This window comes from Fukomys damarensis, unplaced genomic scaffold, assembly GCF_012274545.1.
Source record: "Fukomys damarensis isolate Sample0158 unplaced genomic scaffold, DMR_v1.0_HiC HiC_scaffold_2, whole genome shotgun sequence".
NCBI lineage: Eukaryota > Metazoa > Chordata > Mammalia > Rodentia > Bathyergidae > Fukomys > Fukomys damarensis.
In genome coordinates this window covers 47,000,163-47,026,706 of record NW_022900914.1, presented here as the reverse complement: position 1 = coordinate 47,026,706, position 26,544 = coordinate 47,000,163, and the positions used below count along the sequence as shown (strand labels likewise).

The following is a 26,544-nucleotide window of genomic DNA, read 5'->3' as shown; positions in this document are numbered from 1 at the left end:
ATAGAGAGAGAGAGAGAGAGAGAGACATACAATGCATAAATATAATCTGGCAAGCTGAACAAGATGTTTTCTAAAATTCCAATTTTGTTCTCAAAAGAAACAAATGGTAAATATTAGCTATTTTCCTTGAAGTAGCAGGCGTACTTGTTCATTTTCAAGAAAATACTTGAGGGTGAAGTTATAGCACTTCTTTAGCATGCACCAGGCACTGGATTTGATCCTCAGCACCATAAAAAAAGGAAGAAAAAGAAGGGAAAAAGAAAAAGAAAGGTCTGCCAAATGCTCATGTCTGAATAACCATAGTTTGTCAGTCATTCTTCCATTAAAATAAAATTCCACTAGCCATACAGCAGACCAGGTTGCCATGCCCTCTCCTGCCTGCGCACCACCAGCCCCAGTGAGGAAGGTGAGATTTGTGAAGGCCACTGCAAGATCTGCTCTCCCTCCAGCCTGTGTGAGCCCCTTCAGTGGGACCGGGTAACTATGCCCTCCCCTGCCTGTGCTGCCACCAGCTACAGCGAGGAAGGTAGCTGCACGGGCACCCCTGGAACACCACCGCCCACCCACCCCCACTCTCAGACCTCCTGATTGTGCCAGTCCTTGGACCCACTCTGCAGAGGCATAGGTGATCATAAAGGATATTTTTCTGAGCTCCCAACTTTGAACATCTTTAAAGAAAGGGTGGGGGAAACCTGTAGTAGAACTGTGTGGAGTTCAACCCTGCAGGAGATCAGGGAACTCAATCTGGGCCTTGCGGCCTGAGGTCAGTCTGAGTCACAGGGATCTGCCATTGGCTAGCTGAGATCAGGGGACTTGGTCCTGCACATGGCTGTGCATGAGGTATATTATGACAGCAGAGATATAGTCTGAAAGAGGCCCTTCAAATTCATTTTTTTCTTTTCCTCATTCCACTCTGCAAATTCTTTCTTTTTTCTGACCTCTTTCTCCAACTTAGTCTCTTTCTCCACCATATTATCCCTCATCTATCTTTCTGTTCCTGCTCCTGCCCTAACTCAGATTTCCTCTTTTATCATTTTTTCCTTTTTTGTTTATGTTTTTTTCTTCTCTCATTTTACCTCACTCATGGGTCAATAGTTTCAAGGGAAAATGAGCCCCTATTACTTTCAAGGGGATATATTCTTGCACTCTGTCTATCTCTTTTGAATTTAATAGTTTCCTAAAGATTGTATGGTCATTCTATGTCCTCTGGCTTCACTTGAAACCTTCTCCAACTCTTTCACTTATCTACTCCTCTCGTCCTAACTCTGTCTAAGCCCCCGTCCTAAATGGTAAAGATGCTTTATTGAAAACTGTATTCACTGAAAACATATTTTGGGCTGCTTCTTGATTTTAATTTAATTCACATGGTGTAAAGGTGATAGATAAATGACTACCACAAGCGGTCAACTTGCAAGTTGTGCTTGATCCTATTGTGTTCCTGATTGTATCAATTGGGATAAAGGATTGTGATTGATTTAATGAGCTGTTTTCTCTGATATTATGAAAATAAGAATATCTATGAGTCATTAGAGACTCAAAAGCTAAACTGAAACTATATCAGGAAGATTTAAGTAATAACCCAGAAATTAAACCAGGGATAACCCAACAACAACAACAACAAAAAGTGAGAAAACACTTAAGCAAGACAAAAAGACAGACCTCCAGTTCACCAATGGCAAACAGTAGGGCAAATGAGGATAAAAAGTCTGATAGTGAACCAGCACGACACCCTGAACCCATAACACAGGAAATAACAAAAGAGATCAATCAGGCTCTAGAAAAATTCAAAACATAAATAATTTCCCAGATAACCATAGAGATGGGAAGCAAAATGGAAGTCATAATTCAAGACTCTAGAACAGAAACTGACAAAAAAATAGATGAGCTCAAGACCATGATAGAAGCCATGAAGGCCCAGCATAAGAAAGACATGGAAACAATGAACACCCAACATAGGAAAGAAATGGAATCCATTAAACAGATTCAAACAGATATCCAGGAGATTAAAGACTCTATTGAAAGCATACATAGCAGAATAAAAGATTGAGAAGATAGAATCTCAGATATAGAAGATAGGATAGCAAACAGTGACCGTGAAAAGAGAGGTATCTTAAAAACAGTCAGGGAGCATGAGAAATTGATCCAACAACTCCTAGATGATGCAAAGAAGAATAACATAAGACTGATAGGAATCCATGAAGTACCAGGAGAAAATGAATTAATGATAGAAAACTTCCCAAACAGAAGGGAAGAATTAGACATACAGATAAGTCAGGCATATAGGACTCCAACTAGCCACGATCAAAAAAAATCTACACCTAGACATATAATAATCAAGATCCCAGAAACCCAACAGAAGAACAAAATACTACAAGCAGTAAGAGAAAAGAAACAAATCACATGCAAAGGAAAGCCCATCAGAATCACAGCAGACTTTTCTACACAAACTCTCAGGTCAAGGAGAGCCTGGAGTGAGGTATTTCAAGTCCTAAAAGAAAACAATCTCCAACCTAGACTGATGTACGCTGCAAAACGCTCTTTCAAAATGGATGGGGAAATAAGATACTTCCATGACAAAGAACACCTGAGAAACTTCATGAACACCAAACCAGCACTACAAGGAATTCTAAACAATATCCTAGAAAAAGACAATGAAGGTCACAACACCATAAGGCCCAACAGAGCAAATCAAATAGGCAAGGCAAGAAACTAAAAGGAGAGGGTGAAAAATTAAAAAGAGTCAACAATAGGACAATAACATGACAATGGTAAGTCAGAACACATCAGTTATAACCATCAATGTCAATGGCCTCAATTCACCAATCAAGAGAAACAGACTGGCAGAATGGATTAAGAAGCAAAATCCAACAATATGTTATATACAAGAAACACACCTAGTGCAAAAAGAAGCTCATAGACTGAAAGTGAAAGGATGGAAAATAATTCTCCATGCGACAGGAGCCCCCAGAAAAAAGCAGGGGTAGCAATCTTATTCGCAGATAAAGCAAATTTCAAACCAAAACTGATTAAGAGAGACAAAGAAGGCCTCTACATCCTTGTAAAGGGAACAATTCAAGAGGAAGAGATGATAATCATACACATATATGCACCAAATATTAATGCCCCTAACTATATAAAACAAATATTAAGTAACATGAAAAACCAAATAAGCACTAATACAGTTGTAGTGGGGGATCTAAATACTCCACAATCACAAATAGACAGATCATCTAGGCAGAAAATCAACAACAAAATAGGAGAACTCAACCAAGCTTTTGAACACATGAACTTAATAGATGTCTATAGTGTTCCACCCCACAAAATCAGAATATACATTCTTTTTGGCTGCACATGGGTCATTCTCCAAGATAGACCACATACTAGCTCACAGAACAGGTCTGAATAAATGCAATAGAATCGAAGTTATCCCCTGTATATTATCAGATCATAGTGCAATCTAGCTGGAGATCAATAGCATAAGAAACCATAAGAACTTAATAAACACATGGAAATTGAACAGGACTCTCCTGAACAATCAATGGATCACAGAGGAAATTAAAGAAGAAATCAGACAGTTTTTACAAATAAATGAAAATGCCAATACAACATACAGGAATCTATGGGATGAAATGAAAGCAGTTCTTCATGGAAAATTCATAGCGCTGAATGCCCACACTAGGAAAACAGAGCAAGCTCAAATAAACAACCTAACGGTGAATCTTAGACTCCTAGAAAAACAAGAGCAAGAAAAACCCAAAGCTCGAACAAGAGAGGAAATTATAAATATTAGAGCAGAAATCAATGCAATGGAAACTAAGAAAACGATACAAAAAATAAATGAATCGAAGAGTTGGTTTTTTGAAAGACTAAATAAAATTGATAAACCCTTAGCAAACCTTATCAAAAAAAGGAAAGAAAAGGCTCAGATCCATGCAATCAGGAATGAAAAAGGCAAAGTCACAACAGATCCCACAGAAATCCAGAGGATCATTAATACATACCATGAGAACCTGTACTCTAATAAAATGGAAAACACAGGAGAAATGGACAGATTTCTAGACACTTATGAATTACCAAAGTTGAATGAAGAAGATAAAAACATTTTAAACATCCCAATCACAATCAGTGAAATTGAAAATGTAATTAAAAACTTACCAACAAAGAAAAGCCCAGGTCCTGATGGATTCACTGCTGAATTTTACAAGACATTTAGAGAAGATCTATTGCCATTACTCTTCAGACTTTTCAATGAAATTGAAAGAGAAGCAATACTTCCAAATTCATCAATGGAAACAAATATCACTTTGATTCCCAAACCTGGGAAAGATGTAACAAAAAAAGAGAACTATAGGCCAATCTACTTAATGAATATAGATGCAAAAATCCTCAATAAGATACTAGCAAACAGAATACAGAGAGTCATCAAGAAGATAATTTATCCCAACCAAGTCGGATTTATTCCAGGCATGCAAACATGGTTCAACATATGTAAATCAATTAATGTAATACACCATATTAACAAAGTCAAGGACAAGAATCACATGATCCTCTCAATAGATGCAGAAAAAGCATTTGACAAAATTTAACACCCATTCATGATAAAAACTCTGCAAAAAATTGGAATAGATGGTCTATACCTCAATTTAATAAAGGCTATCTATGAAAAACCAACAGCCAACATCATATTAAATGGCCAAAAACTGAAAACTTTTACATTAAAATCAGGAACAAGACAAGGATGCCCACTATCACCACTCCTCTTTGATATAGTTCTAGAAACATTAGCCATAGCAATTAGACAAGAGAAAGAAATTAAAGCAATAAAGATAGGAAAGGAAGAAGTGAAACTGTCATTACTTGCTGACGATATGATGCTCTACTTTGAAGACCCAAAAAACTCCACCAAAAGACTTCTAGACTTAATTGACACTTTCAGCAGAGTAGCTGGATACAAGGGCAACACCCAAAAATCAATAGCCTTCTTTTACACAAATAACAGACTCACTGAGAGAAAAATTAGGAAAACAATTCCTTTCACAATAGCATCCAAAAAAAAAAAAATGAAGTATCTGGGAATCAACCTAACAAAAGAAGCAAAAGACCTCTACACTGAAAACTACAGCACTCTGAAAAAAGAGATTGAAGAGGATATAAGAAAATGGAAAAATATCAGCTGCTCTTGGGTAGGAAGAATCAACATAGTGAAAATGGCCATACTACCGAAACTGCTATACAGTTTCAATGCAATGCCAATTGAAATTCCAAAACTATATTTTACAGAACTAGAAAAAAGAATCCAAAAATTCATTTGGAACCATAAGAGACCTAGAATAGCAAAAGCCATACAAGGCAACAGACACATGGCACCAGGTATAATAATTCCCAATTTGACATTATACTACAAAGCCACTGTGATAAAAACATCATGGTACTAGCAAAGAAACAGACATGAGGATCAGGGAACAGAATGGAAGACACAAAAACAAATCCAGATGTACTCAGCTACATCATCTTTGACAAAGGAGCTGACCATCCTCAGTGGAGGAAAGATAGCCTCTTTAATAAATGGTATTGGAAAAACTGGGTCTTAAACTGCCAAAGAATAAAATTGGACCCTTATCTGTTACCATGCACTAAATTAAAATCCAAGTGGATTAAAGATCTAAATATTAAATAGAAACACTAAACTTGCTGGAAGATAAGTTAGGCAGAACTCTGGAAGACACTGGCATAGGAAAAGATTTATGAACAAATCCTTAGTAGCACGGGAACTAGAAGAAAGAATCAACAACTGGGATCGCATCTTATTAAAAAGCTTCTGCACTGCAAAATAAACCATCAACAGAAATAAGAGACAACCTACAATGTGGGAAAAAAATTTTTACCAGCTGCTCCTCAGACAAAGGACTATTACCTAGAATATATAAAGAACTCAAAACAATCAGTCCCCCCAAATAAAAAGACCCAATTCAAAAATGGGCATCTGAAATGAACAGACATTTCTCAGACAAAGAAGTAAAAGCAGAAAGTAAATATATGAAAAAATGCTCCACATCACTGGTCATTCAAGAGTAATGAAAACAACATTGAGATTTCACCTCACCCCAGAAAGAATGGCTGCTATCAAGAAATGAAACACTAACAAATGTTGGCGGGGTTGTGGGGAGAAAGGAACCCTTCTCCATTGTTGGTGGGAGTGCAGACTGGTGCCACTATGGAAATCAATATGAAGATACCTCAAAGAGCTGGGACTAGATGTTCCATTTGACCCAGCCATCTCTCTGCTGGGTATCTTTCCAAAAGAATTAAATCATATCACAGAGATATATGCACACCTATGTTTATAGCGACACAGTTTGTAATAGCTAAAACTTGGAAACAGCCCAGTTGCCCATCAGTTGGAAACTGGATAAATAAGATATGGTTTTTCTATAAAATGGAATATTACTCAGCCATAAAGAATGAGAAATTAGATTCATTCATAGGAAAATGGATACATATTGAGGATATACTCCTAAGTGAAATAAATAATTCACACATTTGTAAATACCGAATACTTTCTCTGGTGTAAATAAACTATAATAGTACATAAGATCCTAATGAGATAATTGACAATGTGAAATAGGAAGAAAGTGGCCAAAGGTGTGGGGAAAGTGGGAAGGGTAAGGGAAAGCTAATAAGGAAAATGAAAAAAAAATATGAGAAAATGAAAAAATGGAAATGAAGTATTTGTAAAGGGGGAGGGGTGGAGAGGGTGAAGGGACAAGGGAAAAAAATGAGAACCAAGACCTGTCATGTAAAGGTACAAGATCTCAATAATGAATGTAACTGCACTGTATATCTAAAATGTACCAATAAACTCATGAGGAAAAAATAAATAAATAAATAAAATTCCATTTAAAAAAACCAACCAGTGGCTAGTTCAGCTTGTAACTCAAGCAGTTATGCAAATGTTTTTCCTTTTGAAAACCTCCATTCTTCAATGTACAGCAGAAATATTTTGTGCTCATTCCCAAATCATTTTACACAATGTTATAAATATATGTACTAGAGGATTAAAATTAACAGTTTTTTGCTTCATCAAGGACATTCTTATGTGAAACTAGATTTTTTAAAAAAAAATGTGAGTACATGCCATTAAAGAATACAACTGCTACATTTTGTTGCCAAGGGTTTGATTGGTGTCAAGGTGCCCATGGTATTATCTTCCATGGCTCTGTGACCAGCAGGGCAACACAGTGAAAAAGGCAAATGGCTCTTAGTGTCCTTATGAAGGCAGTTTTGACCTTTCTAATATGTTCAGAGTCTTGGGAAATGCATTTAAGATTTCAGCTCCAGTTTCCTCATTTGTAAGATCGTACTGTAATAATACCTCCAAAAGGCATTGTGAAAATTGAACAAAATAACATATATCCACATCCCCACCCTAAAATGTGAGTTCACTTTCCCTCCCTTCCCCTCTATGCTCCACTGTGATGCATTCAGTGAATTCCAGTGAATTTCTACTGACTCTTCAATACCCAGCTCAGCTGCCTCTCTCGTAAGCTTCCCCTAGCTCTCCCAGGGTTGGCTGCTCTCTTTGGGGCTCCCTAAGCCAACTGGAACCACATATGCTGCATAGCAGGAGAACTGTGTGCCTCTATGCTGGCCCCCACAAGGCCGTTTATTCTGTGGCTCGCCTGTGTCAGTAGTTCTAGCATCTAGTCCAATACATGAGTGCTAAATGAAGGGTCCTTTTCTTCCCAAAGTTGGCTTTAAGTTCACTTCCTCAACAGGAACACTGTTCTTGGGAAATGCCGTAAGACTTCCTTAATGGTATGGCTCTATGCCAGTGGGTAGAGGGATGAGAGGAGGCACAGGGTGGCAGGTGGGGGTCCTGGAAGGGGCACAGGTTACCTTCTGATGCTGCTGCGGGCCTGCCCTGGGGGCCACTCTGAACCCTCTTGTGGGCCATGTTGCTGTGGCTCTCATAGAAGCTCAGCACTTGGCTTTGGAGTCTTTCAATAACAGCTACACCATGTGCTCTTGGGCAGAGCTCATCACCTTCCTAGGCCTTGGCTCTGCTGGCAGCAAATTGATAATAAGAAGTGTCTGCTGCATAGGGTTTTCGGGAGACATGAGAGGGAAGCTAAGTGTCCACTTCCCCTCCCCTATCACAGACCAGCTTCCTATGACTAGTAACATGGACAATTCTATCTGTAGCCTCTCTTGAACTGTGTGCTTGGAAACTCATTTCCTGGTGCTCCTAGCTACCATAATTTGGTGATATGTGTGTCAAGCACTGAGTTAAGCATCTTTCAGCCATTTTCCACTTCCTGTCTTCCCTGAAGATGAGGAAAACAAAATTCCATGATGAGATTTCAGTAAGTCTCGGTCAGAAGAGCTAACTCGGGGTCCTCTGGATAGCATTAGGCAGGGCTCACTGACGAGTACTACACCCCAGCACATCATGTGATTTATACACTACAAGGAAAGGGATGCACGATGGCCAATCATGAAGGAGTTAGTAGCTCCACCCTCATCATAGATTTGAACTTGTCCTGTCCTTGGTAATTCATTTTGACCTTGAGAGATGTGGCCTTAAGTGTGTCAGACTGGAGAGCTCACAGTTTATTCTGGGGGCAGAGGGAAGGGACTGCACCCTCTCTCTGGACTTCTCTGAAGAATTGGGGTCCAGCAGGCATCCATGAGAACTGTGCTAAAGCCCTGGGGTGCCTCTCAGGACTGAATGACTCAGCCAGTCACAGAAAGACAATAATGGATGACTCTGCCTACAAGGGAAACTCAGAGGACTCAAAATCATAGAGACAAAGTAGGACCACGGTTGCCAGGGCTGGGAAAAACAGAGAAAGAGAAAAATATTTTATGGATACAGAGTTTCAGATGAGGAAAATGAAGAGTTCTGGGGATGGATGATGGTGATGAGTGCACAACAGGATAAATGTGGTTTTTGTTTGTTTTGTTATGTGTGGTTTTGGTTTTAGTTTTGGGAGGTTTATTTGGGTGCTGAGGATGGAAACCAGAGCTTCATGCATACTTGCTGTACCACTGAGTTGCACCTTCAGATGTATAACATATCTAATACGATACCACTGAACTGTATGCTTAAAAATGGCTAAGATGATAGATTTTATGTGCTGTGTTTCTTACCATGTTTTTTTTTAAAGTCTAGGTGGGAAATGATGAGGACACAGGCAGTATGGGGTGGGCAGAGAACAGGGAGAGGAGGAGAGCACAACTTTAAGGCTCTGACTGAGAGAGCATACGAGTGGCTGCTGGCAATCTCCACCTACAGATGGAGTGGAGAGCAGGAGGGAAGACAGGCAGGAGGTGGGGACAGGGGCAGCGCGGGGGCTTCTGCTCCCAGGTGATAAGACATATGCTTGGATGCTCTGGGGGCCTTCGGATCCTGCAGGAAGCCTCTGGGAAGCCTTTGGTTTAGCCCACAAATATGTATTGAGAGCTTGTTCTGTGCAGGGCACTGTCCTGCCACCCCATTAGTACACCCACAAGACAGAGAAAGCGATAAAAATTGAAGAATCAGGAGACAACCAGAAAGCAGCAGCAACTTAAAGTAGAGGAGATAGACCTGGTCTCTGCTTTACGTCTCAGCACAAACGCCCCTAACTAACAGGGTAGGTACATTCTACCTCCCCATCTGTGGACCCCATCCAGTGCATCCCAAGACCTAGGCAGCTATCGACCTTCACCTCACCGGCACAGCACTGCTCTTCTCTCCTCAAGTACCCCCACCCATTCCCATCTTCCTAAACCCCCTTTGAAGCCACACAGTCCAGGATGCGGGGAAGAACAATGGGCAGTGGACATACTTTGCCTGCAGAGGAATGTACTGAGAGGGGTGGTTTTTATACTCAAAGGCCAGTTAGAACTGGGAGAGATATTTCTATCCAGTTCTTATTTGTCAGTTAAAGAAACTAAACTAATTGAAGAAGACATTGGAAATGTCAAAAATGCTAATATTCTAAATACCATATGTAAAGAGCACTTGGAACTAATTAAGAAGAGAAACACTCTCCAAAATATGGACAAATGAAAAAGCATAGTAAGAAATGAATGTTAATAAGTGATGTTGAAATATCACAAACACTATTTGGTTTGTTCATTTGTTTGTTGTTTGTTTGTTTGTTTGTTTTGAGGCAGGGCCACCCTACATAATTTAGGCTGGCCTTGAACCCTCTATGTAGCCCAGGGTGGCCTCAAACTCACAGCAGTCCTCTTCCTGCCTCAGCTTCCCAAGTTCTGGGATAACAGCTTCCCATTTGCCACCACACCGGGCTCATGAACACTACTTGAACAGTAAGAAATTGTTAAAGACTTGCAAGATTTTAAGAAAATAAGCTCTCATGCTTGGCTGATAAGAGAGAAGAGTTAGTATAGACTTTCAGAAGAGCAGCAAAATCTTAAAAAAATATATAACTTCTGACATAGAAATTCTATTTCTAATATTTGCCCAAAGCAAATAAAGATCTAGTCACCAGGATATTCCTGATAGTAACAATATAATTTAAGAATTGGATATCAATATAAAAAGTGATACAATGTAACTATTCATCAGTCAGGCATTAAATAATTCCATTATCCATCCATAGAATAAAATACTCTGCAGATATCTTTAAAGGTTACATAAACTATGTCCTGAAAGAAAATACTTATTTATTTTCCAGTACAAATACAAATACGCAAACATCTGGGGGGAAACCTGGGATGGGATCACCTTTAGAGAGGCAGGCAGAGGGTAATTCTAGTGGAGGAAAAGGTTGTCAAGGTTCCTTGATTCGGGTGATATTACCTTGTTGCTCCATTCACAATGTAGCAGCTAAAACAGGATGTTTCCATCTTGGCACTATTAATATTCTGGGCCAAATAAATCTTCATTGTAAATGCTGTGGGGCTGTCCTGTGCACTGTAGTCTGTGTAGCAGCATTCTGGCCTCTATCCCCAAGATACGAGTAGCACCTCCCTCTCCCAGTGCCATCTATCCAGATGTTACTGATGCCCACCAAGGAACAAAATCACCCCTAGTTGAAAACTACTGTGTTAAATCATACATTCCCATTTTAGGCACTTTCCTTATGTGTTAAATTTCATTAGTTGACTTTTTTTTAAGGAAAAAATATCTTGGAAAAAAATATATAAAATTGCTGTGTTGATTCAAGTGGCAGGATTTCAGGTCTATATAATTTTTGCCTCCTGCCTTTTTATAATTTGACATTCCTTACAGTTTGTACATGTTATATTTATAAAGAGAAAACAGAAAGCTATTTTCAGTGTATTAAATTACTTCTAACATTAAATGCAGTTCAGAAAGGCCAGTGCCCCAACAGCCCACCTTCCCTGACAGGAGAGGCAGGAGTGTTCCCTAAGGACAGATAGTACTATACGACCCAGTTTCCTGCCATCATACTCAGTGGGGAAATTGGGCAGGAGGAGGAAGAGGCTGGAGAGATATGGGAGGAGAGAGGATCTGAGGGATGAGGGAGAGAAAAGATAAGTTATGACTCCTAGGTTCTAGGCAGGAGCCTGGAGAAACAAAGCAGAAATTCAGCAGGTGGGAGCATAGCAGATCCGGCTTTCAAGGAAATAAAACACAGAGCTCCAAAGCAGCAGGGATCAAGTTTTGTCCTTGGATGCATCCCTAGCATTTAGAACAGCCCAGGCACAGAGTAAGCACTCAAATATTTGCTAAATGAACTAAACGCATGCATAGGGAGATAGAAATAATCATATTATAGGAATGGAAAATGACCAGGGCAGGAGAGAGGTACTGATTATCAAATGCTGTAGGAGATGAAACTGCTCATTCACACATATGATCAGTCAAAACTATTTGCCACAGCCCAGTTACTCCAGGCACTTTAGATAACTCAGTAATTAATACGAGAACAAAAGTATAACCAGTATTCATTAATAGCCTCTACCCTGAGGTCCCTAAACAAGGAAGCCAAAAGGTACCCTCAGAGTGAGTCCAGCCTCCCAGAGCTCATAGTCTATTTTTGGAGTCAGGTCCTGAAATTACATCTGAGGCTGGAATGCCCAGGGAGCAACTGCAAGGAAAGCAAGCGCAGCCCAGACCCAGCCCAGTCCAAATGAGGTACCATCAAAAAATTGGGTGAGTGCTTAAATTTTTTTAAGTTTATTACAATAAAAGACACATTGCCATTAATCATTAATCCCCCTCAAAATACTCCCTGTGGCTTGAACACACTTTTCACACATTCTTGCCATTTTCTGAAGCAGTTTTGGAAGTCTTCTTCTTTCATGGGTGTGTGTAGTTGCACTGTTGTGGTTATCTCAATGTCCTGAATCAATTCAAAGCATTTATCTTTTTGACTTTCAGCAAGAATCAGAAGCTGAACGGTACTAGATCCAGTTACAAAAAAAAAAAGTGAACAAGAACATGCCATAATCTTCTCAAGAGCTGGCCTTCCCATTAGATGGTACACCACACACAGTAGCTCCCACCATGCTTTTTATCACACCTCATAAAAACACTCATGAAAGAGGAGGACTTCCGGAACTGCTTCAGAAAGTGGCAAGGATGATAAGATAGGTGCATCTGAAGCAAAAGGGAGTATTCTAAAGGGTATTAAAGACACTGCATCTTTTCTTGTAATACCTCTGTCAGACATTCACTGTGCATTTTGATCATCCCTTGTACATTTCAAGCTATATGTTGGGACCAATTACATAGTGCAGGGTGGCTTTTCTTATGTGGACTGCTGTCCCCTCTGTGCCTTCCAAAATACTCAGAGATCTATCAAAAACACCTATACCTTGGCCACACTAAGAGAAACTTAGCTTCCAGAGTGGTGGAATCAGGGAAGCCATCTAAGCTCCCCCCACCATTCTGGTGTGATACAAGGTAGAGGCCCTGAGCCAGGGTGCTCTTTAAGTTCTGGGTCGATTCTATTCACTGCCTCTCCCTTAGCATCAACTCAGTTTCAAACTCCACTGTGACTGCCCTGTAGAAAAGCACCTCAGGTTCACCTGTCCCAGCATCTCCAAGCACTTTATTTCAAGGTGTGGCTCCAAAATGTCCTATACCCAGAAAGGTATCAAATGTTGATTCTTCTACTTTCCAGCCCTGCTAGATCAGATGCTCTCAGAGGGAACCAGGAGTCTGTTTATCAAACACACTCTCCAGGTGATTTTCCGGCAGAGTGAAGTATGAGGACCACACTCAGATGAAGCGAGGTTCCTGGGCACATCTGGAGGGTGGCTAGAGGCTGGGCCAGAAAAGGCACAAACACTAAGCCTACTTGTGCTCCACAGTGGAATATGCCAATGGATAAACGGGACACTTCACTGTCCTCAAGAAGTCCTGGCATCCTGAGTGCAGAGCTGAGTACTGAGCGCAAGCCAGCAGAATACAATACTATACTAGCAGAGCTGACAAGGTGCTGCTGCACCCTGACAGGAGACTGACAGTTAGGGGAGTCTTGGGTGCCTTCACAGAGAAGGCGGCAATGAAGTTTGAAATACAGACTTTGAATGGTTGGAAATGTTACCTTCTATTATATTTGAGTTTCCTTGAGGCTCATCAGTGCAAATAAATAGTAATTCTTTATAAAGGGTTGGGAATACAGAGATTTGTGGAATACAGCCGGTACAGGCTACCTGAGCCAAGGCAACAACCAAGAGGAGCTAAATGGATTTGGTCACCCGCCTGACTGAAGGGCAGTGCCCACCCCCAGGGCTGAAGTTCCCTTCCACGACCCCAAAACATATCATGTAACTCCCCAGGCTTTCCATTTCCTCATCTTCAGAATATCAGGAGCCACCACAGGACTGCTGCTGAACCAGGACAAGCACTATGAATAGACACAATGGAGTTTCAGAGCATCTGACAGTGCTCAGCTGATGTGGCCCCCGGAGAGTCAGTGTCTTTAGGGAATTTATGTTTTTGACAATGGTGAGTTCCCACAATTTTTTTTTTGTGTGTGTGGTGGTGCTGGGGATTGAACCCACAGCTTAACACATGCTAGGTAAGTGCTCTACCCCTGAGCTACTCGGTCCTTTCCCCCAGTGCTGATCAGAGAAGACCTAGGCAGTACGTGATGGACAGGAAGAAGTGGGGACCTTATGCTGAAGTTGGTCTCACATAGTGAATACCTAGACATGTCACTGGCCAATTAAAATGATGATATTATCTAAAAGGTTTCAAAGCACATTTTAAGGAAGAATACATGTAAACTGTCCCCACAACAAAGAATAAAAACTACACTCAAAGCCAGGTGTGGTGGCACATGCCTGTAATCCCAGCACTTGGGAGACTGAGGCAGGAGAATTGCCACATGTTGGAGACCAACCTGGGCTACGTAGTGAGTTTAAGGCCAGCCTGAACTATTTAGCGAGACCCAGTCTCAAAAGAAAAAGAAGAAAGAAAAAAAAAAACAAACTACACCTAGAACTCTACTAAATTGTGCCATCTATCTATCATTATTATGGAGGCTGTTTGGGAGACATAGAGATCATAGGTCAGAGCCAAAGAGCACCTTTGGTATTGGTACCCCTACTGTTTTCAAACTTCCTAAAAAGCCCTGCCACTGTCCCCTCCACAATGAACCATCTTTTGTGATATGCTGTGTTTTCAGTTCCACAAAGTCCAGAGTATGGTTCCCAACCAAGAGGAAAAAATTATACTCCCTTTATTTATCTTTTACTGCAGAACTGGGGTCCTGCCTCACAGCTATTGTTCCTTCTCTCAATTTGACAGATCTTTCCTCTTCCCTTTCCCTCCTGAGACACCTCTTGCCTTCCCGTGGGAATCCCTGGCTGAAGTGGATGGAGAGCCTGGGGAAAAGGAGGGCCTTCTAGAGAAAGATATTACATATAGGGACTTAGCTCCTGGAATTTGGAAAAACATACTTGACATCTCTCAAAATTCTTGGATCAAGGCCGTTTCCATCCTAGTCCTCTTCCTCCTGGTTGAAGGTAGGTGGATTCAATATTCCAAGATTCAATTAAAAAAATGAATGACTGATACAGTTTTCAAAGCATGCTGTCCTAATGCCCAGTTCAGCAGCCTTGATTCTCCTCTACCTTCTACACCCAACTTCCAACCCAGCTTAATTCCTGTGGAAAGAGCTTGGATTTTATTCCTCCTGATCATAGCCTTAGAAAAGTGACAACCGACATATTAACAGCACTTTGAATATTCCCAAACTTCCAAGCCCTGTCATACACTGTGCCTTGCTCCGTTTCGTCCTTGTCAATTCCAGGGTTGGACCCTCTGACAAATGAAGAAACTGGGGCCTCAGTTGGGGTTGGCCCACAAACCCAGGCCACCGTGCTTTCAGAGAGCTGTGGGGCGCCCCGGGGCTCTCACCTCGGAAAGTCAGACTGGCGACAGGGTTGCTGCTCCGGTCCTTCTTCACACGGGGGAGGTTGCTGGCCCTCACCAGCAGGCAGCACAGCATGGCTGGGCAGCAGTCCCGGCCGCTCCAAGGCGCAGCGACTGGACAATGCAAGGGGGGGATCACCCGGCCGGGCACACGCCGAGCGAACAGGCAAGCGCTGGGCTCCGGGCAGCCGCCCCTGGAGGAAGCTGTCTGTCGCCTCCGCAGAGCCTGGGCTAAGAAGTGGCCCACCCGCGGTGGGAGTCCGCAGAGGAGAAGCCGGGCGCGCTGCTTAGCTGCTGAGTTCCCACGTCGCGGGTGCCCCTCCGCCCGAGCCCAGGGCTCCCCGGGTGTAGAGAGCATATGTCAATGTGAAGAACAATGTGTCCGTGTGTTCCCAAGGAGGGAAAAAGAAACCTCCCACGACTGACCCAATGTACCTCCCAGGAGTGACAACGTGAAACCTGTATGTAAGCCCCAAGAGTGAAATGTGTGTGCAACCCCGATATCTACCCAATATGTGTGAAGAGATAAAACCCGAACCAGCGCCACAGACCCCCAGTTAGGACGGTATAAAAGAGAGAGCGCAGAAGACCAGCTCGTCCCACTCGGTGACCGATCCAGCTCGAGGGCAGCCTGCCAGATGAGATCTCCGACTAGACTTCGGTGGAGACATCGGACGCCCCGAATGGACCCCCGGATCGAGGAGGAGGCAACTGGATCGGCAACCACAATCACCAGGAAAGGAGAAACAAAGTCGCGCTCCTCGGACTTGTGCAGGTACAGGGAGTGGCAACTGGCGGGTATGAATAACATGTTTGATGTGTGACATATATATATATACATCTAGTTGGCAACTACTACTGTCTCGACCTCCAGTTAGTGCACACTCCTGAGCGCAACACCGGACTTCACTGGCTGAACGCTCGGTGGAAGAATGGGTGCAGACCGGAGAAGGGGAATCACAGGCAAGCGAGCATGTCCGCGGAGCTGCAGACCAAGCAACTGCGGGAGGAGGAGTGTGCGCAGCGCCGGGCGTGCGGGCGTCCTGAGCCGGGCCTGGGCGCTTCTCACCCTCGGCGCCCGCCCCTTCCCGGTGCCGGGGAGATGGTTCTCTCCAGCGCAGCTAGCCCAAGGGTCCCCACGTCCTGGCAAGTTTTGGGCAGGGGTGACGGCAAGGCCTGAGTTCCCGCGAACCTGCCACTGAGCGGCCGCGGTTCTTAGCAGAGGTTTGCGTGTTGTCGGATTCCTTCCCAGCTTATGACTTGACCACAGGGCCCTTGCTTCTCACCTTTGTGTCCTAGCGCTGCTGCACCAGCACCGGGCGGCACTATATCTCCACCCGCTCCCAAGTCCTCATCAACTAGCCTTTTTCACCCTAAACTCGTAACTTTAGTAGTTATTAGCATCATTCTGTGGCACAAACTCTCAATTCTCTTTCTTCTCTCTTATTATGGGGGAGACAACATTTTTACAAGGATAAATAATAATTTTAGGGAATCCTGTTTTGCCTGTTCTACACCTGCACCCTAACAGATAAATGTGTGGGAGAGAAACAGCGGCTTAGGGCAGTGCTTGATCGATCGTCCTGACCCCTCATTTCAGTGGACGCTACTCCGGCCAGCTGTCATACTGTTTCCTAGTCTCCTCAGTCTCCGCTTCTAGAACACTACTTAATATTCCTCTCTCTCTCCAAACCTCACTCCTGATCTGCTTCCTATTTACTGGGCAGAAAACATCCTCAGGCTCCCAGGGTATCCTTCTAATCCCCATGGGCACTTGTGCCCAAATCCTTTGCTTTCTCTCCTATTTTTATGAATAAACTAACATAATGGACTTGGGAATAGATTCCAGTCAAGGGACGAGATTCTGACAACCCCCATCACCACGTTTTCCCTGTCCAGGGATCATTCCACCAACAGACATGATTCTACTGCTCTTAATAAAGCACCCTCTTGCTGGGAGTGGAGGTAAGTGCCTGTAATTCCAATTATTTAGGAGGCTGAAGTAGGAGGACCACAAGTTCAAGGCCAGCCTGGGCATCTTAGCAAGACCTTGTCTCAAAAAATAAAAAGGACTGGGGATGTAGCCTCAGTAGTAGAAGACTTGCCTAGCACATCAAGTCCCCAGTACCACCAGAAAAGAAAATTCTTCCCCTTTAACTCCCGGTCCATGCATGCCCCATCTCTGTTGAGACAATGTCTTACTATGTAGCCCAGGCTAGCTTGAATTCTCCTTCCTCAGACTATCAATTGCTGGGATTACAGCAGTGTGTCATACATCACACCCAGCTTCATAGCTGGTGTGTGTGTGTGTGTGTGTGTGTGTGTGTGTGTGTGTGTGTGTGTGTATACACAGATACATGCTCTGAGTTTCAAACCCTGGGCTTTGAGGGGCACAACTACACCTCCAGATACATTGCTGTCTAGACAATAACCTTTGAAAAAGTTGTTCATTCTTTCTGTCTCCACTGTTTCTCCTCTTATCTCTCTTGAGCCACTCAGTCATGCTTTCAACCCTATCATGACACCAAAGCTACAAAATTCTACCAGCTATACTTTTTAAGATATTCAAAAATGGGAAAAAAGCTTTAAAATTTGTCTAAAATCCCATCACCCATCATCATCTCCATTGGAATCCCCTTAGTTGAAGCCACTGTCATTACCTGTCTGGATCATCACAAGCGGCTCCCTCAGCATCTCTTGCTCCTGCCCTTGCACTCCCACCCACAGTCTATTCTGCACCCAATCAGTGTTACCTGGTGACACTCCTCCACTAAAAGTATTTTGATGGCTGTGACATCACTCAGAACAAAATCCAATGTCCTTAAGTGATGTCCCAAGCCCTGCCAAACTTCACCGACCTCTCCTGCTGCCCTTTTTCAAGCCTGTTAGCCTTCTAGTGGCTTCTCTGACATGTCAGGTTCGTACCCTAGAGGGACTTTCCTAGCCATTCCTGCGGATTGTAATAACCACCCCTTCCCTTCCTGTAGGTATCTACAAATGGGACCTTCCTTGGCCCCCACACTTTCCTTCCCACTTTCTTTATTTTTGTACCAATCATTAAGTAACACATGAATCTTATTTCCTTTGCATCTTCCCCATTAGAACTTTTGCTTTGTTTTCTGCTGTTTCCTCATCACCTGGGGTAATGCCTGATTGTCTAAATGGTTGACTATAAGAACAAATGAATCACATGTCCACCAGCAGTCACCTCCAACTTGGTAGAACTGTGTTAGGCTCTGGGAATAAATCACATCTCTTTCTTCAGGATGCTTACTATCAGGGCATCAGATGGCAGCAACCACATGTAAAGGCATGGCACGAAGTATTCTTAAGAAGTGGACGTCTTATAAGGAAGCAAGCAATTCCCACTGGGATGGGACATGGCAGTGGAAGGAAAGGAAGAGGAGAAGGACAGTCTGAAGCTATCAAGCTCTGGCAAATAATTGATCTACATTTTGCTCATATCCTGAGTTTGTAGGAAACTGAGACTCAAAATTAAGACTAATTAATCTGCCAGAAGAAATTTCAAAGTTGTCCAATATTCAGGTTGTTGCATAGGTACTACAGGCAGCTTTTAGCCAGGTTTATACTGAAAAAAAGCCCATTTGAAAATTTTTCAGTTTTGCCAGAAAGAAATGGCCTACAAGGTGAGTATACTGGTGCTTGCCTATAATTCCAGTACTCAGGCAGTTGAGGCAAGAGGATTGCCATGAGTTTGAGTTCAAGGACAGCCTGGGCTACACAGTAGGTTCAAGGCCAGCCTGAACTACACAGCAAGATCTTGGGGTCAGGGGGGCTGCAAAGATGAAATAGGGGAAAGTTTGACTGCTAAAAAGATTAGCATCAAAAAGAAGCCAAATTCTTTATATCAGGACAGCAGGAAAGATGCCTTGAGGGTTTCTCAGAAATCAACAAGATATCATTCTTTGCAGGCTACAAGGTATAAAAGTGAAAGACTTTGCTTTGAGAAGTCCCTCAACTAAAGAAGGCCTAGTTAGAAAATTCATTCCCTGGGAAATTGGGGATTAGGCTAGCAGTACTTAGCTGTGCAAGTACACAGAGGCCTTGCCAGCAATGAAGCAAAAAGACCTGATCATTGCTGGAGCCAGCAGCAGAACTTGTGGCGTCATCCAGATGGTGCTGGCCTTGTGGGCATGCAAAATGCAGCAGTAATAGTAGCAGAGAGGCTTCCACCAAGATTTCAGAAGAAAAATCTGGGAGGCTGTTTAATGTGCTCCAGAGAGGGTAGTATGTGAAGCAGTGACAGCGAAACTGAAAGCGCAATGGAGACCTAAGAAAGTTGAAAAAGTCAGGAATGCGGAATGTCTGAAGAAAGCTGCAGGCAGTGAGCAGAGCCAGCCCAAGAGAGAGGCCATGGGGGTTACAATCACTGGCAATTGCACAGTGGCAGGGCAGCTCAAGTCATTTGAAGTTTGCATCTTGCCACAACTGGCCCAGATACAACTTGCCCCAGGTGCTGGAGCCAGAGCTACAGGATAAATGTTTGCCCTGCTGTGTTTCAGCATTGCTTTGATTCCATTCCTTTCTACCCCCCATTTCTTTCTATTCCCTATTCCTCCCTTTTGGATTGGGAAGTTTACCCTGTGACAATTGCATGTTGACAGTTTTTAACTTTCTTTTTGACTTGTAAAGGGGCTCAAAGCTAAGAGCTTGCTCAGAGGAGACTTTGGACTTGGATTTTACAGAAATGCTGGAACTGCTGGGGCTTTGGCAACTCATAGAGATGGACTAAATGTATCCCCACGTAAAGAAATGCATATGAGGGCTGGGGATTTAGCTCAGTGATTCCACAGCCTGCCTCACAAGTGCAAGGACCCAAGTTCAATCCCAGTAACAAAAAACAAACAAACAAACAAGCAAACAAACAAAAAGAGTCTTTTGAGGGCCAGGAGAAAAATGTTATGGTTTATATCTGAATGTCCCCCTAAAGCCCTGTGTAATCATAGGTGGGGATTCTGAAGGGTGATTAAATCATGGGGACATTATAGTTAAAAGTGATATTAGGAGGTGGGGCCTGGTCAGCAGCGGTGAGTCACTGGAGGTGTGACCAGTAGGATGCATCTCCTTGCCAAGTCCCTCCCTTCTCTTTCTATTTCCCAGCCACCATGAATTGAGCAGCTTTCCTCCACCCAGGCCTGTCCACCATGGTGCTTCTGTCTTTGAGCCTGCTAAATATGGACTGAACATCTAAAAGGTAAGCCAAAATAAACTCTTTTTTTTGAACCAAGGATTGAACTTGGGTCCTTGCACTTACACGACAGGCAGTGTAAACTTCTCTTCCTTTAAATTGTAGGTGCTGGGTATTTTGTCTCAGCAACAAGGAGAGTGACTAAGAAAGGGAGTTAGGTGAGCCAATCACTTAATGACAATTTATCAGTTAAGTCTATCTGAGTAAAGTTTCAGTTACTTGCAGCCCAAATCCCTTTGTAATACCCATAACTGGTATCTCCCAGCTTCCAAATTCCTCCTCCCACCATCTTCTCTCACCCATGTACCTACTCATTGGCCATCTCATGGTCACACTGGCAACGCTGCCCATTATCCACATTGCAACTGGGCAATCTTATAAAAATATGATTAGGGTAGTGACTAGATCCTGCAGTGGAGCCCAAATTCCTCCCTTAGATAGATAAGGTAATGCCATTCTGCCCCCTGTGCCTTGAACTCTAGCTCCAGAGAATTCTGTTTCTAGACCACGCTGAACTCCCGACCAGCTCTGAAATTGGCTATCCCTCTTTTTGCAGTTCCTTTCCCTGCTCTCTTTTCAGGGTTGCCTCCATCGATCCCTGGGACCTCAGTTCAAATATTACTTCTCCAGGGAAGTAGTCCCTGACCTCCCTGTCTAGGTTAGGTCACTCTGACAAATAACCACATGGCAGTATTTTTCCTTCTTACTATTCACCACAGTTCTAAGTAATGTAGATTTGCACAATTGCTTGTTTAATGTCTAGCTCGACTATGGAACAATGAATGAAGAAAGAGACCAAGGTTGCCTTAGTAATGCAGGCAAGTCGTTTACTTCCAGTACAGGGCTGCATGGAGTTGGCATAGTGGACCTTGCAGGTGGCTCTGGGAATGAGTTCTACCTCAACCCGCTTGTTCTCACGGAAGACCGTACTGCCCTCTAGCGGGAGTTTTAGGTATTGTTAAAATTTTTCTTTTGTCTTTGTTCGGATTCCTGGTTTGCTCCCTACAAGCATCACCATATCACAATCTACCCTTACCCCTGCTGTAATCCATCCAAGTCAGCCTAGGAAATCTGTATGGGGTATATCTAATATTTCCAGAGAAACATTCCAAAGGACTGCAAGAAACTACTGGCTGGTGTCCAAGGAATAGGGGCTCCACACACCTCTTTTGCAAACCAAAAAAACAACAGCTGGTGACCTGAACGCTGGACACATCCTTAGGCCTTTTTCCATCTCAACCTCCACTTTCCTGGACTGGTTGCTGCAGTCTCAAACAGGCCTTGAAACTCAACAGAGTTTCCTCCCTAGAGGACTTATAACAGGAATGAGGCTCTAACGGAGAGTGGGCTGAGACTGAAACTTATCTCCCCATATCCGTTCTCCCCTTTTTCCATAGACATTTTCCATAACATTGTAACTGGCACAGGGCCACCCAAGTGGAAAACTACATTTTCTAGCCTTTCCTGCAACTAGATGTGGCCATGAGACCAAATGACGACGAATAGGACATGAGCTGAAAGGATATATGTAACTGTGTGGTCATGTCCTTAGAAAGGGCATGCCTCCCAGGCTCCTTTCCCCTCTAACTGAATATGATTCATGGTGGTGAGCCATTATGGACCATATTGGACCATTTGTCCCAAGAAATCCTGAACTACAAGGCGGGAGGATCTGGCATCCTGAACATCCTGATGGATCAGAATCTTACCAGCCAAGATGATCTACACCTCAGTTAATTAGGGGAGTGAGAGCGACTATCATGTTTATATCAGCATTAGTTAAGGCTCTGTTCCAAACAGCCAGGTCTGAATCCCACCCAAGGCTGTAGGTAAGAACAGTTCCTAAGCATCCCAGGCTACTCCAGCCCCACTAGGAAGGTGACAGGGCCAGCTTAGGAAGTATAGTTGGACAAGAATGGGACCTGCCTTGGTGCCAAATTTGTACAGCAAGCCAAGTTTTTACTTAGCTTTCATGTTTACTGCAATGTTTCAGATTGGAAGAGATAGGAGGTATAATGATTTACATCTAAACTGTGTGCAAGAGCCTCATGATGGGGCTTTCAGGAGTGACTGAATCATGGGTGCATGATAACTGGGTTAGCATAGTTCTGGATGTGGTTGAATAAATTTACTGAACACAGAAGACCCACCCCGGGTGTGAGTGGCAACAACTAATAGGCTTGTAGCCTAAATGGAATAAAAAGGGAAGGGGAGGCTCACTGCTGCTGCTTTTTTCTGCCCATCATACCATGAGCTATTTCTCCTCTGCGATTCCCCTTTACCATGCCACCCTTCATTGGAGTCAGCCAACTATGGACTGAAACCTCTGCAAAGTGTGAGCTAAAATGAACCTTTCCTCCTTTAATTTGTGGGTATCAGGTATTTTATCCCAGCAATGAGGAAGTAACTAAGACAGGAGGGAAGGGGAATAAAGCCCCTTACCCAACTCTAAAAGTGTAATTACTGATAGATGCTGGCTGATACACCCACAGGAGAGGACTAAGATTAAATAGTGTACATTAGAGGTTGTCACTGGTGTCCTCTCTCAGGCACCAGCCTACATATATTTTGTAACAAAATTGTGCCTTAATTAAACTTTAGATTTTCCTTACAGATCTTGATTTATAACTTCTCTCGAAAAATCAGACTCTGGCACATGAGCCCCAGATCTCTGTCCAAAACTGATTGTCTGGCACCATTGCATGGGGTTGGAGCGGGTGTGGTGTACACTTGCCCCACCCTTAGCCCATAGGCGCGTATAGTTTTCCCTCTAGTCTAATCATAGCTACACCACCTGCCAGGCTCCCAGAGTTTGTGATCCATGTTCTCTCTGTCACCTATTTGTGGCCCTCTGTCTATGACCATTGAGGAAGATTAGAGCTGGGCCATCTCACCTTCTATGACCAAGTTCTCCTGAAATTGCCCAGTGCTTTGGTTTTTCCCAAAGGCTAAATACAGGGTGTCCATGAAGCAAACAGACAAACTCTGTTAAAGGCCATCAGCCCTGAGAGAAACACTGCATACAAGTTTACAGGATTCCTTCAAGGAATATTTATCAATGTCAAAACTCCAGAAATATGGATGATCCAATGCATCCTTCTTCCCTCTCTCCTCACATTCATTCAAGGATGAGTATCCCACAGATAGCCCAGTCCAACCAGCCAAGATCGACTGAGCACCTATGTGTGAGCACTGAGAGTGTGAAAGGCCCCTATGGTACTGATTCCAGCTACAACCAGGGTTATATGACTTCCAGGGAAAAAACTTTCCCATGGTGGAAATGATCCTGGGCTTCTAGCCCAGCCCACCTTTTCCTTGCAGTGTGACCTTAAACATATAACTCAAACTTCTGGTCTACTTAGGCTTCTGTAAAAGCAAAAGGATAATACTTCCCAGAGATGTTGGAAGGATTGAAACACCATCTCTCCAGCTCAGTTCCTCCAGGAAGTAGGTATGTGACAGAGGTCAGCACTCTCCCAGCTGGTATTTTGTGTGGATGAACAAATGTGGAAAAAAACTATCAGGCAGGTAGTGAGAAAGACAGTGTCTTTGGCCTGTGGAAGTTTACAGGCTCTGAGGAGTCACCAGAGGATATTTGTCCCAAGAAATGCATAGCACCATTCTGAGGGTCATGGCAAGCCATCAGGCAAGCAGACTAATGCCTTCAGCTAAAGAGGCAGCTTTTGGAGGGGAAGCCAAAGGAGATAGGGCCAAGGTTACTGCAGGCAGGTGGGACAGCTGCCAGCCACTCGGCTGCCAGGACAGTAGATGGACAAACAGTACTGATCACAGGACTGACCAGAAACAAAAATACTGAAAGGCTCTTTCGATGTGTGCAGTAATTTTCTTTGTTTCTTTCTTTTTTCAAATGATATTGGGGATTGACTCTAGGGCCTGCACATGCTAGGCAAGCACTCTACCACTGAGCTATACTCTCAGCCCTTTTAATTTCATTTTGTGACAGGATCTTTTTAAGTCCCTCAGGCTGGCTTCAAACTTGAGAAGCTACCTAAGCTTCCCAAGTAACTAGGAAGACACTGGGATTATGGGTATGCACCACTGCACCTGGCAATATTATTTCTTTGCACTTTATGTACAATGCACATTAATTATAATATTATTTTAAAATATATGTGTGATAACATATAATTATAGTTAACATTTATGGAGTGCCAGGCTTTATTTCAAAGTGCTCTATCAGGACTAATACAAACTTCAGAATCATCCCTCCAAAAAAGTACTGAGTCAATACTTTACAGATGAGAAAACGGAATCACTGAGTGGTTAAGTGACTAAGCACACAGCCTGCAAGTGGCAGAACTGGCTGCTAAGAGGTATGTGGCTACTAAGTTGCAATGAAAACAACACAGAGGGTATGGCAGAATGTGAAAAGTCAATATGCAGGCTCAGATCAGGCTTCCTAATCTAAGCCAGACCTGGGTTCAAATTATAGCTTTCCACCTTTTATTGCTTGTCTCTGGTAAGTCAGAGCTAAAAACCGATATAAAGTAAACTAAAGATGGGAAGACACTGGAGCCAGATTGCTGTGGCTTGAATCCATCTCTACTATTTACCATGGATAACCTTACAAAAGTTACTTAACCTCTTTGTTCCTCACTTTTCTTATCTGTAAAAAAGGGAGTGATGATAGTAGCTACCATATATGCATGCTAGGAGGATGTTAAAAGTGTCTGGTACCAATATTAACTGGACCATGCTACTGGCCATGCTAAATGTTCTATTTAAAAGAGTGTCTTGCACATAATAAGCATGGTGTCAGATAAATAGATTTCTTTCATAGGATTATTGTGGGACTTTAAGGAAAGTGTCTGAAAATAGCATATTATTTATGCTTAATGAATGTTTATGACTTGTCCTTGTGAGGAAGACATATTTTAAAAATCAGGATCCTCCATCTTTTAGTCCTTTGTCTGACACTGTGCCCCCCCACCCCCAGCTGTGCTTGGTCAACCCCATTCTGGGTATTCCAGCTCCATCCTCCCTGTGCTGGCTTAGGTCTGCATGCCCTGGGTGTGGGCAGCACATGGTATGCATTCCAACGTTGTTCATGAGCCAAAGATCCTGAGAACAACAGAAGTCACTGTGGAATGGGGGTGGGAAGGAGTGCTCTGGCACTGTGTGACCTTGGCCAGGCCCCTGTGGGTCTCTGGCCCAAATCCTCATTAAGGAAGGATGATATTCTTGCCCTTTGTGGCTGCACAGCTTCTGTGAGCATGAAATGAATTTAGTGCTTGCACTAAGGTAACACTATGGGATGTTATAATTATGTAGCCAAAGGACGGATTTTATGAGACAAAACTCCAGAGTCTAGGAAGCCAGATCCAGGATGGCTGGTGAGGAAAGTCTTCCCAGAAGGGTGCTTTGCTTTTATGTGTGTGTCCCAGATCACAGTCTTCTGTGTAATCATTCATTGACCTGGCCCTGGCTGCAAAAAAGAAGGCAAGCAGGCCTGAATGCTTTAGGGAGGCCAAATTTGGACATGCGTTAGGAGCTTGGCTAGAGCCGGGAATAGAATGTGGCCAGGGACTAGTGAGGGGCAAGGTCTGTGCTTTTCACTGCCTGGTGGTGACACTTATGATTGGAAGTCAGAGTTCCAGCCAGTCTCCTTTCCAGGCTCAGGGAATCACTATGGATACAGACAATATACTTCCTTTCTCTACAGTGAGCTCTGGACTGTGAGGATGGAGGATGGGGGTGGGGGGTTCTCCTCAGACAGACCGTTGGGGCTAAAATAATGACAGGAGAAAAGCCCACTCCAGCACTACTTCCTGTGGATAATGCAGTTCTGGGGTTCAAAAGTGCTTCCCATTCATTATTCATTCTTTCCTTTCTCCTCCTGGAGTTCAGAGTCTGGCCAGGGGTGGAAAGGGGAGGGCAGGAGGTGGACCTACTGAACATGGTTGCAGGGGATGTGTTCAGAGAAGGCAGAGGGAATCTGGTCAGTGGTCAG

General features: G+C 43.3%; 1 protein-coding gene across 22 annotated transcripts in view; it reads right to left on the bottom strand.

The window, feature by feature from the left end:
- Positions 1 to 26,544, bottom strand: part of Dysf (dysferlin) — a 220,703-nt gene that overhangs the window by 192,001 nt on the left and 2,158 nt on the right. For 13 of the 22 annotated variants that reach the window (XM_033764696.1, XM_010609611.2, XM_033764697.1 and 10 more), the window contains exon 1: positions 15,350 to 15,628. The exons of the other annotated variants lie outside the window; for them this stretch is intronic. In XM_033764696.1, coding sequence (XP_033620587.1) covers positions 15,350 to 15,440 — 91 coding nt within the window. In that variant the 5' untranslated portion in view covers positions 15,441 to 15,628. Of the gene's footprint in view, positions 1 to 15,349; positions 15,629 to 26,544 lie in introns of those variants that run through there. 22 annotated transcript variants of the gene reach the window in all.